Genomic DNA, 14,306 nt, shown 5'->3' on the forward strand with positions numbered 1-14,306 from the left:
CAAATATTGTGATTCATATTTACAAGATATTAATATCAAACATCAGTATTCAAATTAACCTGATTTAAAAGTTACACATTCTGAATCGTATTTCCAATTTCGTGATTTGTATTTACTTGCGTTTGCAAAATCAATATTGCTATTTGTATTCATGCGAGCTTAAAATCGAATGTTTCTATTCGTATTCACATGTTTTTAAAACATCGATTTTAGTTCTTTCACATTGAGATTCTTATCCGAAAATCATGTATCTAGATTCGTATATTCATGCTCTTAAATTCTAATATGGTGATTTGTATTTTCCCATTGTCAAAATCTAATATCGTGAATCATATTCATGTGATTTAAATAGATAATTAAGTTATAATCATTCTTAGGTAATTAAGTTATAAACTTAGATTAAAAAACTATAATAAGCATCTATAGTTTATAAATTGGTATCGTGATATAAATTTTTTGTACATAAAATTTTCAAGGTTTTTCACTTTGTGTTACAATCCAATCACCCCTGACAAGTGATTAATATGTGTATTTAATTTTTTCTTTCTTTAAATTTAGCTTCCACTTTTAAAAGCATATAATTACATGAATAGAGAACTTTATTTAAGTCTAACAATTCGTAAATACACAAGTGGGCGACCTTTGTGCTAAAATACAAACTAAGGTAAGCAACGTTAAAGAGCACAAAAAATATTTATAAATGCAGACAGTTGTTTCGGATGCTCAAAGGGCAACTGTTGCACTGATGAAGGTTTCCCTTTGAGCATCCGAAACAGCTGTCTGCATTTATAAATATTTTTTGTCCTCTTAAACGTTGTTTACCTTAGTTTCTAACAATTCGTACCATACCTTTATGCAAAACACTGAAAGTACAATATACAGTTAATGAATCCTATATAATTCTCAATCCAAATTGCTTATTGTGATCCATGATTTAATGAGATCCTAGGTTTAACGAAGACATTTTTAAAAGCTTGATTAATGTTTAAAAAAATTTAACACATAACTTTGTTATTACGAGCATGAATTCAGGCTTAATGGGAAACTCAACTGAAAAGTTATTTCACTATATTTGAAGAAAAAAATTATCTATTCATGAAAATTAAAAATTGTTCAAATAATAGATTTATGTAAACAATGATGGATTCATCTGTTTTGCCATAAATTATCGAATTTTAGCACAGCATCTGATGAATTTAAATTTCTGTTCAGTTATTACAAGACTTATGTTTTATTAGTATTTTAACATACAAATGTCTATAAATTGCATGTCCTATCTGTTACTTATTTCATCGATTTACTACTTTAATAATTGAAATATGAAACATAAGGTGGGGTTTCCCTCACAGAAGAAATAGTATAAAAATAAATTTAATAATATGATTCTTAATTGAAGAACAGGTATTGATTGTTTCGCTGTTCAAAAATTGGAAATTTGCAGATATTACTTGAAAATTTTGATTGAACCTGAAATTGGGAATCATTATGATTGTTGAATTGAATTTTAATTTAAGCGTACTTATATGCTGTTTTATCTTTCAAAGATTACTTTTGTTTGTTGATGAAGCTGAAGCATTCCTCCGAAAAAGAAGTTCCGTAAGTATTTAAAATATTTAATTTTCTTCCAAATAAATATTCTTTTTTTTTCCTTTTCTTTTAAGTAAAGTTTAAATTTTTTTTAGCCAATTTGTTTCTAGACGAAATTTTTATCGATGAATTCCAGGGTCTTTAGATTTGTTTCCTGATATTTCAAAGATGCAAATCTTAGTTTTACAATAGAATTTTTATTTTGTTTGATTTTATAATGAAATAAGTTTGAAGTTCTCTATTTATTTTATTTAGTATTACTGTCCTTGCATGTTATGACTATTATGCTAGTAAATACAAAATAACCAGTTCCTCATAACTTTTTTTTATGACTTAAAGTAATTTTTGATTTATAATTTTCATTAATTTGTTAAAGAAATTTACTCTTTTGCTTTGATTTCATTAGGATATATGCCAGTTATGAAAAATTCACAAATTTGAAAAAAGGTCATGGATGTCCTGAAAAAATCATGATTTTTTAAACGGATTCATGAAATTTTTTCTTCGTGAGCACTTGCCGTTGCAACAACTCAAATTCTAAATTTGTGTGTCATTATAACATTGTTTTAATATTATTTAAATTTGAAAAATCACATGAAAATGGTTGAAAAGTGGTAAATAACTACTGAAAAATAAGATATTAAAAACAGTATGGATTTATGATGGTGTCGTTATGAACCGATTGGTTAAAAGAGATACCCAGGGTTTCCGCGATCTTGATAAAGCCTTGAAAAGTACTTGGAATTTCATTTTGATTTTTAAGGGCCCCTAGAAGTACTTGAAAATGATATTAAATCCTTGAAAATTTCGAAATGACCTTGAAAAATATCGAAAACTCGGGATAGGATCATAGAAAACTTCCAGTATTTCTATGTTTAACTTTATGACGCGCGTAAGTGCGAGAGAATGACTTCCCCGTCTTTCAGATGATGACACGTACTGTTTGATTTTAGGATTTTATGTACGTTTGGCTGATTTTAGGAATTTTAAATATTGGGAACTGCGCCAGATTCTGACAAAATCTCGATTCTTATTCAGGCGATTTTGATATCAATCATAGATCTTCGTATTAGACTTATTTAAAAATTATGTGTTGCAGGGATGAAAGACTTCCACGAAAAAGCGGAAATCCGCTTTTTTTCCCCAATTTTGAAAATTTCCGACTATGTTCCAAAAACTAAAATTTTTGGGAAGTCCTATTGGAGAAACCCAAGCCGCCCGAACGATAGTCGGATTACCACGACTTCTGCTATAGAGTGGAAAGGAGTCTAAGCGTTTCGTTACGAGCGCCGATATTTGATTTTTTTTTTTTGTTTGGCTGATTTTTGGAATTTTAAATATTAGGAACTGCACCGGAATTTGCTAAAATCTCGCTATTTTTAATCAAACGATTTTAATATCAATCATCGATTTTTGTATTTAACTGATTTAAAACTTACGTGTTGCAATTTTTTTACGCGATTTAAAAATCGTACTAGCAATTCCTATTCACTCAATTTCAAAATCCAATATCGCGATTCATATTTAAGCGTTTTTAAAACCCAATATCGCGATTTGTATTCTCGTGAGTTTAAAATCCAACGTCGCGATTCGTATTCACGCATTTTTAAATCCAATTTTGCGATTCGTTATCACGCAGTTGTAATATCAGATATCGTTTTTCGTATTTGTACGCTATTTAAAAATTACTCACTGCGATTCGTATTCACGTGATCTAAAAATTATGCATCGTGATTCTTATTTACACGACTTAAAAATTCCATATCGCAATTTGTATTTTCGTGTCTTTAAAATTCAACAGCGTGATTCATAATCACGGGATTTTATAAATCCAAAATCGCGATTCATATTCACGCGATTTTAAAATTCAAAAACGCGATTTTAAAATCCAATATCGTTATTTGTATTTTCGTGTTTTTAAAATCCAAAATCGCGATTCATACTCACGCGATTTTAAAATCCAATATCGCGATTCATATTCACGCGATTTTAAAATCCAATATCGCGATTCATATTCACGCGATTTTAAAATCCAATATCGCGATTCATATTCACGCGATTTTAAAATCTAATATCGTGATTCATATTCACGAGATTTTAAAATCCAGTATCGCGATTCATATTCATGAGATTTTGTAATCCAATATCAAGATTCATATTCTCATGATTTTAAAACCCAATATCGCGATTATTGAAAGAAGTAGAAGTAAGCTTTCTCTTGAATTAGATACTGTAAAGATGTGATATATTTTTCATTAGTAAGTAATTTAATAGTCGCGCCTTCCAATAATTGCTTAATTTTTTTTAATATATTAGTGGTCAAAATTTTAAAATTATATTTAAGAAAAATTTAAAGTTAACTGTCGCCACTTTAAATATTGAATAAAAATCTCCCAGCATAGTTAAAAGTTGCTTTTATAAATCTCAGTATCATATAGAGCACTCCTCCTAGTGACCTGCGTTGTAAAAGTTCAGCTTTTTTTATTTTTGTCCACTTTAATGCCTAGTGTTGCAATTCATTTTCGCGTGATTCAAAAATCGTACTCGAAATTCCCATTAAAGCAATTTAAAAATCTAATATCGCGATTTGTATTTAAGCGTTTTTTTAGCGCAAATAGTTTTCCCTCGAGTTTAAAATCCAATGTCGCTATTCGTATTCACGCATTTTGCGATATCAAACATCGATTTTCTTATTTATACTCGATTTGAAAACTACTAGTTGCAATTCATATTCACGTGACCATGTCATGCGTATGATCGATGCTACTGAAAAAAAGTTAATTCAAGTATGAGTGGTTAATTAAAAAAGTCAGTGACCAAAATTGTTACTAAGAATCTATCAGAAGGTATTGAGGTGAAAGTTGGCAACTGTTTCGATTTAAAATGGTTGACTGGTAATAAATTTAAAATGATAATCAAGCCGCAACATCCAATAATTGATTAATTTTCTTAAATAGAAAAGTGGTCGAAATTTCAGAATTATATTTAAGAACAATTTAAATTTCACTGTCTAAATGCTTCTGCCACTTTAAATATTAAATAAAAGTCTCCCGGCAGAGTTGTTTTTAAATATCTAATTGATATCACAGTGTTATATAGAACATTCCCCCCTACCCCGTCTTCTGCCCGAATCTTTGCTTATTCAGACTTTGTATACCTAGCTTAAAATAAGCCTTAATGCAAAATTCAAACCTGACGTTTTTATGCATCTTGAATTTTATTCTCGACTTGATGCCAATCACCCTTGTTTTTTTTTTGTTGTTGTTGTTTTTTTTTATATATATACTTAGATCACTTTCCGAAATCAAGAGAGAGCAATGGAAGTCTTATTTTTCAGTACTGCTATTATCGACTAACATTTATCATCAAAACATTTTAGTTTAAAATGTTAAATTTCAGTCTATCTTTAACTAAAATTTAAGTCCTTGAGAATTTTATAAGAAGTCCTTGAAAAGTACTTGAATTTTATTTTTATAGTAGAGCATGAACCCTGGATACCTCAACTTCAAAATTCGCTTGTTGTAACAATATGGTATTAAAAACGTTGGGATTTAAAAGACTGGAAATGGGTAAAAAACAGTAACTACAGAAAATGGCCTGAAAGTGCAGTGAAATTGTTGTTGTACGATAAAATTTTTGCGAGCTCGTTAAAAAGTGATGACTCAAATTTAAAATGTGCTTATGTTAAAAATATCAAAATTTCTTGTTTTTTTAAAAAAATTTAAAAAAAGAAGGAAAATGGTTAAAAAAGACGATATGTAACCAGTCAAAAAATGATCAGCAAATGACTCAAACTGATGATGAAGTCATTGCGACCAAGCATATAAAAAAAAGTTAATTTACAGGTCATAATTACATCAAAAATTAAACCCTGTGGAAATAACCCATTGACATGTATTTTAAACGAAATTGTTGTTATCCGAGTGTGGCAAAAAAGAGTGTTAAATAAAACTCCAAATTATATTGGCGTAATGACACTGTATTAAAAAAATTGGAAGTCAATATACAGTAGCCAAAAATCATTAAAAATCGACAGAATTTGCGATGTAATCGTGGCGGATCAAACTGTTTAAAAATTAATTACTCATAATTTCTTTTCGTATTGTCACAATATTATTGTAAAAATAACAAATTTTTTTTAAAAAAAAAAAATGCAGAAGGAGTTTAAAAAAAAGACCTGAAAATAGCATGGATTTAAAATAAAATGGTCACTAGTGCTATATCAAGTTCAAAATTCTTGTCAGAATAACATCATATTAAAATCTTCAAAATATTAGAAAGCATGTAGTCAAAAATCATCAAGGACTGATTATTCAAATTCGTGAAACCTTAGTACATATTAGAAATATCTGAAATCGAAGGAAAAAGGAAATGCGTGAGATTAGGTGAAAAAACTAGCATTAGGGTTATGAATTAGAAGCGATTGAATCGTTTTGAACTAAGGGCATCAGAAATTTTACATATGATTGAAAAATGATTTTTTTAAAAAATATTTTGGCCAAGTATTCACAATTAAAGATCTTATTTTAAGGGCTGACGGGTGGAGTTTCTTGCAAAAAATGGGAATTTTTTAGGCTAATTTGAAAAAAAGGGAAATTTAGTTTAAATTAGGAAAAGAATAGAAATCTAGTTTTTAAGTGCAGAAAAAAGAATCAAAACTCAGTAAAAAAATGTCTTAAATAAAAAATAAACTTTTTCAAATTTTTTGAATGAGCAGAAAGGGACTGATGAACAAACTAATTTGAAAGGCAATAAAAGAATAAATATTAATTTAAATTGAACTTAATGGTATATTTCTCCAAACCCTTATTAAAAAATTATAAAATTGTAGCTGAAAGATATTGAAAAATCGGAAAATTTTTTTTCCAGCTGTAAAAACAAAATGTAAAAGCGTAAATTTGCAATAATGAGCTATATAATGTATTTTTTTGTAAATAATTATATTTGTATGGATTTTTTTTAGAATTTATTCTAAAAGAATATAAGAAGCAATAAAAATATAAAACTGTTAGATAATATTCTAAATCTCTTCTTTGAATTGAATTTTTACTGAGAAATTACCATGTGCTGATTATAAAATTACTTAGAGAAAGGAAAAATAACAACACTTGAAAATATTTGGACACATGATTATTCTATATGTCTATCTGAATAATGTATAATTATTCAGAAAAGCACGTCACCAATTTCCCACATTAAAACTGCAGTTTATGTGGTTAATGGTTCATTGAAAAATATCTATTTTTTATATTTTACTAATCACATGAATTTAAACTGCATTCAATACCATTTGCATAGATTGTATTATATCTATTTTAAACTAAAATAAAAATAAAAAAGTTATTAAAGTTGAATTTTTTTCCCCTGGTACCTGGTAAACACACTGTTTATAGATTGTCATTCTTTTATTTATTATTATTTTGGGAATTGTGTTGTGTTGTACTGGGTAAAGAATATTTTTTCCAAAATAAAGGAGCTAAGAAAATAAGTAATTTTTTTTTCAAAGTGTAACCATAAGATAATTTTTAGTGACACAATTTATGTTTTGTTGTGAATTCTGTTCTAACTGATTTTGTTTGCTTGATAGGAACATTTGAGTGAAAATGTCAGAGCATCATTAAACACTTTTCTGTACCAAACTGGAGAACAGTCCGATAGGTAGCAATATTTTCTAATCTATTCTTGTCTTTGGCTTATGTATAGGAAATTGTATGTATAGGTAATCAACATTATCAATGTATATTTTTAGAATTCTTATAAGAAATAAATAAAAAAAATTAGGTAAACAAGGGTCACAAATTAATATTTAAGCAAGGAGGGGAAAAAGATGCAATTCAAATTATAATTTTAAAAAATAAATTCTATTAACCAGACTGAAAAATAAGTTGGCAGTTTAGGTGGTGCAAATTAATATAACAACAGAAACTATCAAAATCTAACGAACCACTGCTGAAAAGGGCAAGGGAAAAAACCATCAATACTTATTTGATTTCTGGCAGTAACAGAGAGAAGTTTTGTAGCAATTATTAGGGAAAAGTCTTATCAGGTTATCTGACTAGTTTTATCCAACCTTCCTTGCTAGTGAATTAACATATTTTAGTAATATTTTGTCCCTTTCTCTTCCTTAAATATTAATTTCAACCCTAAAAGTGTATTCATTTTTTTAAATATGGATTCTAAAAATATGTACTGATGGCAGTTGAGGCATACATTTTGCGTAAACATTCTCATGCACAGTTTGTCTATTGAAAGAATTCCTTTTGCCACTAAGTCTTAAGGCCATCTATTGCTATGGAAACAAGAAATAGATCATTTTAAAGAGGGTAGCTCCTTTCTTCCCAGATTTCCATTGTCTCACTGACGCACTATTTAAGCCAAAAACTGTCTTAAATATTGATTGAACACCCTTACTTGAAATAATTAAAACTCATAACAATAACCACTGCTCCAAGTGAATGGCAAGGAAAATTCCTCCTTGCTATAAACAGACTGTATTTAAGGTTAAATTAATAAATATTATTTATAATTTTTATACAAACTGCAACAGCTGAGTCAAAGCTAAATAATAAAATAAAAAAAAGAGAAAGAAAGTTATGGGAATATCACACATAATTTGAAAATAAACTTTAAAATTTTTAATTACGACTTGATTAAGTAGCACAACAAACATAAATATACAAATTTCATGGTTGAAAAATGACACCTGTATATGTTTAATAGGTGTTGTTAAAATATTATGAACCTAAATTTCATGCAGAAAAGGTCTCTGGAAGAGAAATTCATCCATGTCAATATATATGAATCATGATATGTCTAAAGTGTCTCACTATCTGGACAAATCTCACGTGGATCCTTGAGACTGCATGTCACACAAATTATCATAAGGCAGACTATCTTCTGGACAAAATACTTGTTTTATTTTAGCGTTGTGTTTATAGTGGTTGTTTCACCCATGCTATATTAAAAAGGGCAAGTTTGTATTTATGTATAGTACACTCTGTGTCAAGATAAGTTATTTTATGGGCCAGTTTTAATTTTACCCATCTTGTAGGTCTTAGTTAGACTGCTAAACCAATGATCTGTCCATAGTTATGAGTTCACTCTTTTTCACATATCAGATTTATGTTCTTTAGCATTGATGCTTTCATTTGTGAGGTAATACAACTTTATGCTTTAGGTTTATGTTGTGCTTGGCTAGTAACACACCAGAACAGCTAGATTGGGCTATGGACGATCGAATGGATGACATTGTGGAGTTCAAATTGCCTGGTTTAGCTGAAAGAGAACGTATGATACGTTTATATTTTGATAAATTTGTCCTTATGCCTGCTACTGAAGGAAAAAGGTATGTTGTTTTATTTTGTTATAAACAGTTCATAATGTCCTCTTTTTTTTAAAGTATATTATGTTTTAATTTATAAATTTTTTTAGACGTTTCAAATTAGATCAATTTGACTACAGTTCAGTTTGTTCACAAATTGCTACAGTAACAGAAGGTTTCTCTGGTCGTGAAATAGTCAAATTGGCATCAGCGTGGCAGGTAAACTTGTTTTTTTTTCTTTTTTAATTTACTCTTACAGCCTATAATTATTGTTAACCTTTATAATGTTTGCATATTTGTAAGGTTATTGTTATGAATTCATTGATTTATTTTGACTTTACATCATCTTATTTTCTTGTGGTGAATATCTCTTTTGTAGGCTCTCAATTATTCTAGTATGATCAAAGTACAATAAAGTTATACAGTACAGAACCCGTTATCCGGAAATCAGAAAACCGGAACGAAATTCGATAAATTTTCTTGCCATTTTTTTAAAAAAATTGTTGTTTTTTTTCCATAAGAATTTATGATTTTTCTTTCTTTTTTGAAAGATGTTTACCTTACCATCATTTTGGAAATAATCATTAGTGTATTACTTCATCGTTTTTTCTTCTTTTTAAGATTATTTCCAAATACTTTTTTTTTTATTGTTGGGTTTAACAATAAAAAAACGACTTTTTGTAGCGATTGAGAAAACTGGAAAAATCAGTTATACGGAATAGCGATGGTCCAGATCGCTACGGATAATCGGTTCTCTACTGTACAACTGAATGTGGAATTTTTTTTTAAACTTCTCTAATATGTTGATGTGCGAAATTCTTTTGAATTTTCATTTTGTTTATGTTGAAACAGGGTTGCCACTCCACAGGGAAAACCTGGAAAATACAGGGAATTTAAAAATCACATAAAATAACAGGGAAAATGCAGGGAATTTTGGTTTTTTCCCTACAAACTGGGAAAATACAGAGAATTTTGTTTCTTATTTCGGTCTTTTAAAAGATGGTTACCACTCAAAGCGTAATCTAAGGGATATTTAACCATAATATTTCTGTTTTACTAAACTGTTTCATTTACTGTAACATTATTTAAGTATGTTCAGCTGTTTACTCAGCAATTATAACTAATAAATATAGTTAGCCCAATATAGCTCACACAAGAGCACAGTAATTGCTTTTTCCCCTTAATATATTGTGTATAATATGTACAGGAAAAACACAGGGAATTGTTTTTCCAGATTTGAGTGGCAACCTGTGAAACAAAGTTACGTAACTCGAAATATAATTTAAGTGCAGCATTTATGTAGCTAAATTATATTTAGTAGTTTTGTGTGAAATTACATTAAAATACCACTAGTGACCAACTCTACACTCTCCCAACGTCATCCTTTGTTATGCCTAATAACTGTGTACAAGAAGTAATATACTTTAATTTAATGATTGAGAGTGTTATTCATTTAAAGTACGCTGTACTGTATAATGTATGAACAGCATATGCAATTTATTTACATAAATTTAGTGTATAATTCAAATAGTTAAATTGCATTAAGCATTGCTAATTGTATTAGTTACCAATGTAATGTAGTATTGGTTTGCAAAGGGCAAAATAATGAGTTAATTTGTTAATTACCAGTTGTTAATTTTATTTATGACGAACAAAAGCTTATTTTTATAATAGTTCAAAATAGCATAGTTTTTTCAATTCGCATTTGAAGAATTGTAAGGTCTGGGAGGTGAATGCGACTGTATGTCTACTTAAGCTCTGTTTCGGGAACAAGCCATAAAATTAATACTAATTCGTTTATCAATACAAATTATTTTATTTTTAGTATGAACATTATTAAATGCAATAAATAAAAATTAAAAGAATATTATTTGGCCTAACCACATCTAATTGCATGGTGCATAGCGTTCGTGAAAAATGCTTAAAGGTACTTATTTTCAATTATCGTTTTTAAAAGTCCTTAAAGGTGCTTTTTTTATTTAGTGCTTTTAAAAAGTGCTTAATTTTCCCTTTTCTAAAATGATATATTTTCTTTACAGTGTCAAATTTCGCCTCATATTATGCAAAAGCATGCTTTTCACATTGTTTTATTCAACGTTTTCACAATTCATTCAACCACAATCTATTTTGGTGTCCTATCGGTTCATAGCGTATGAAAGCGCCAATCATTTTACATGTTTAAAAAAAATACTTGCGAGCTCGCACGTGTGTCTACTGAGCTGGGTTCGGTGAGATTCTAGCACTCTCGCGTGCAACTCTGCTGCATTTTGCAAGATATTCTCAATTTCAGGCTTCATTTTCCACCCTCTGATATCGAATCAAAAGTTACTTCGATCGTTTTATAATGACTAATGTAATCAAGAAAAGAATTCTTTGTTACGAACTAGTTATTTTATCATGATCTTGTAAAATCTGAAAATTATTTTGCATTTTGTTAATGTATATAGTGCTTAAAAAGTGCTTATTTTTTGTTGAAAGATTTGGCTTCGCACCTTGAATGGGTTACGATATGATAATTTAATGATTACAATATTCATTTAAGTAAGTTCATTGCAATCTGTTAATTAAGATAATTTAAATTTTTTTATTTTTATTTTGCTACATTTCATAATGAATCATTGAAATCAGGCGTGATTTTCCAGTATTTATAATTTTTTTTTTAATTAAGCATTAATGTTGCAAAATATGTACAAATTGGTATTTCTTTTCCATTTCAATATTATTTCATTCCTATTGGATTTTATGTCTTGTCAGCATCCTGGAAAACTGGTTGAAACAATTTTTTGAAAGTAAAGGATTAAAAAAAAAATCACAACTTTTCCTTTGCGATTTAATATTTTGAGAACAGAAATCCCTAGGAAAAATTCTCTAAAAGATTTTAAAAAAGAACTAAAAACATAAAGCACTGAGTTCTCAAATGCTCTCAGGGGTCTGTCTAGGCTCTTCTAAGAGGTACCTATTTTGTGAAAATTTAACATTATTTGTGAAAAATTAAAAAATCGACACAAAAATATGGTAAAAATATGGATTTATTGTTTTTTAAGGGATAAAAAAATAAAATTTGAAGAAAAAGTATTTTGTGAAACTACCGTTTTTCCTAAAGTTGAGTTTGTGAAACTATCGTTTTTCCTAAAGTTGAATTTGTGAAGGTACCGCTAAACGGTAGTAAATTCGGCCTGGACAGACCCCTGGCTCTATTATAAATTTAAATCCTGCAGGTCATCTTCCATTTGAAGTATTAATTCTTATATAATTCCCATAATTGAAGTATAATTCTTTTGTAGATCATCAGTAATTTATGCCAGTTAGAAATTAATTTCTAAATAGTTTAAAAAATTTTATCTTCTGTAAAAATCTTTTTTTTTTTTTTTTTTTTTTATTTAAATTTTTTTTCATTTTGTAGTTTGCTGCTTATGCATCAGATGATGGTGTTTTAACTAAAGACATGGTTATGAAAGCTGTTGAAAATGCTCTGAAACAACATCAAGACAAAGCAAAATGGCAGACTACTGAAGAAGCTAAAAAGCAAGTCCTGGACGCTTCAACGCCCAGGGCTATTCCATTAGAATATCCTAAATCATCACCATCATAATTAGGTATAAATTTAGGAAATATATAAATTTTCAAAGACAAATTAGTAATTAATCTTTATTGGCGAGAAGCGTTGGCCAAGTCATTAGAATCATCGCCTTGGAGTTTTGTGAAATGTAGAAGAAGAAAAAAGTAACTGTGTCAGCAAAAGATAGAATCAAATGCTAGTTTAACTGTGACTGTATTGCATTGTTCATAAAGCTCATCATTTATCAACAATGATAAAACATTTTGACTGCATAGTATTTTTGTAACTTTGTCTCTATCAAGTTACAGTCATAAGTTGTTATTTGTATTGTAATTTGTTTTGGTAGTGTATAAATTTAATTGGCCACTAAAATAGTGTCCTAATGAAATTCATTTTCATAGATTTTTATTGTAAGTTCAATTCTTAATTTAGGAGTTTGATTTCACTATAGAAATGCTTTAGAATAAAATTAGGGAAATCAAATCTAATATATATGATATATTTGTAATGAAATGACTTTAGACAATATATTTTATTACTTTTTTTTGTGTAAAACTTTAATTTTATCTACAGGAAGGTTGAAAATTACAACAAATCTTGTTAAATAATTATAGAATCAAATTGACAATATCACCTGGAGTTATTTAGTCAGTATTAATTTAGAAAAAAAAATGTTAATTTAAAACCTAAGAAATATTCCAAAAATTTGGAATTTCTATGTTGTAAAATTAAAAATTTTTTTGTAAGGTATTCAAAATATTAATTCTAAAAAATTTTTGAAAGTGTCTAATTTTTTTTTTCACTATATAGTTTTCATTGTCTTCAAATTTTTAAATCTATTGTGTTTGATTAAGTATTTTCTGTTGACAGAGTTTCATATACCTTCTGTTATTTTTTAGTGTATATTGTAATTGAGGATTAAGAGGGAAATTAAATATTTATATATTAAATCAAAATATATCTATTATAAATATTTTCAATTGTGAGTCTAGAATTTTGTACTAGATTAAAATGTATTTTAGAATCTATTAAATTACTATGGATTCTCCATTGTTTTAGAATATCTGTTTCTTTATTTAAAAAAAAAAAAAAATACAAGTAATGGCGTTATTGCATCTTTGTGACTGCTTTCAAGAAATCTGAAAATTAAATAAATGTTATGAAGAAAAAAAAATCATTATTGCTTGTATGTGTCATAAAACTATTTAAACGTTTGTCTCTTGATTCTTAAAATCAGAACAAATTCATCTTTTTGAAATTTCATTTTATGTTGATATATGATATCTATAAATTAGTGTGATTCACATAAAATTCCATTGCTCAAAATAATTGTAAATAACTAAAAAGCTGTCATCTTTTCAGTTATTAAAAAATCAGTTTATTAAATATGTTGGTATTTAATTAGTTTAATAAATCAGTTTTTTATTTATTTTATAAAAAAGAAATATTGCTGTATTTTTTTTCTAGCTCCTCCTGGTTATGTAGTTTAAGGAAAAAATTTTCTTGATTTAAAAACTAATTTATAATATTCTGAAAAGTAGAAACATTTTCTTCTTAAATATATATATATATAAATAGATTTTTTGCTCACTTTGTTTCTTGACTATTTTCAGGCATATTAGTGCTAAGTAATGAAATCAGCTAAGTGTCAATTAAATTAATAAATTTGAAGATTTCTTTTTTAACTTAGTTAAAAGTATAAAATTTTAAAAAAATAAAAATAAAGTATAAAACTGTATTAGCTGTCTAAAATAAATTCAATATCTCTTGCCATTTGAAGTTATTAATTCAAAAAATCTTAAGCATTACTATATATATATATATATATATATATATATA

The 14,306-nt window shown here is 27.8% G+C and overlaps 1 protein-coding gene across 2 annotated transcripts in view; it reads left to right on the plus strand.

Annotated features, from left to right (window-relative positions):
- LOC107450685 (ATPase family AAA domain containing bor) overlaps positions 1-14,106 on the plus strand; it is a 29,903-nt gene extending 15,797 nt beyond the window's left edge. The window contains exons 10-15 of one of the 2 annotated variants that reach the window (XM_071185909.2): positions 1,545-1,596; positions 7,175-7,245; positions 8,765-8,932; positions 9,019-9,127; positions 12,312-12,504; positions 14,081-14,106. In XM_071185909.2, coding sequence (XP_071042010.1) covers positions 1,545-1,596; positions 7,175-7,245; positions 8,765-8,932; positions 9,019-9,127; positions 12,312-12,500 — 589 coding nt within the window. In that variant the 3' untranslated portion in view covers positions 12,501-12,504; positions 14,081-14,106. Of the gene's footprint in view, positions 1-1,544; positions 1,597-7,174; positions 7,246-8,764; positions 8,933-9,018; positions 9,128-12,311; positions 13,854-14,080 lie in introns of those variants that run through there. The other variant, XM_016066539.4, reaches the window with a different exon arrangement.
- Positions 14,107-14,306: the final 200 nt, after the last annotated feature.

The sequence above is a fragment of the Parasteatoda tepidariorum genome, chromosome 5 (genome assembly GCF_982258835.1).
Source record: "Parasteatoda tepidariorum strain Cologne lab strain chromosome 5, Ptep-v5.0, whole genome shotgun sequence".
Taxonomy (NCBI): domain Eukaryota; kingdom Metazoa; phylum Arthropoda; class Arachnida; order Araneae; family Theridiidae; genus Parasteatoda; species Parasteatoda tepidariorum.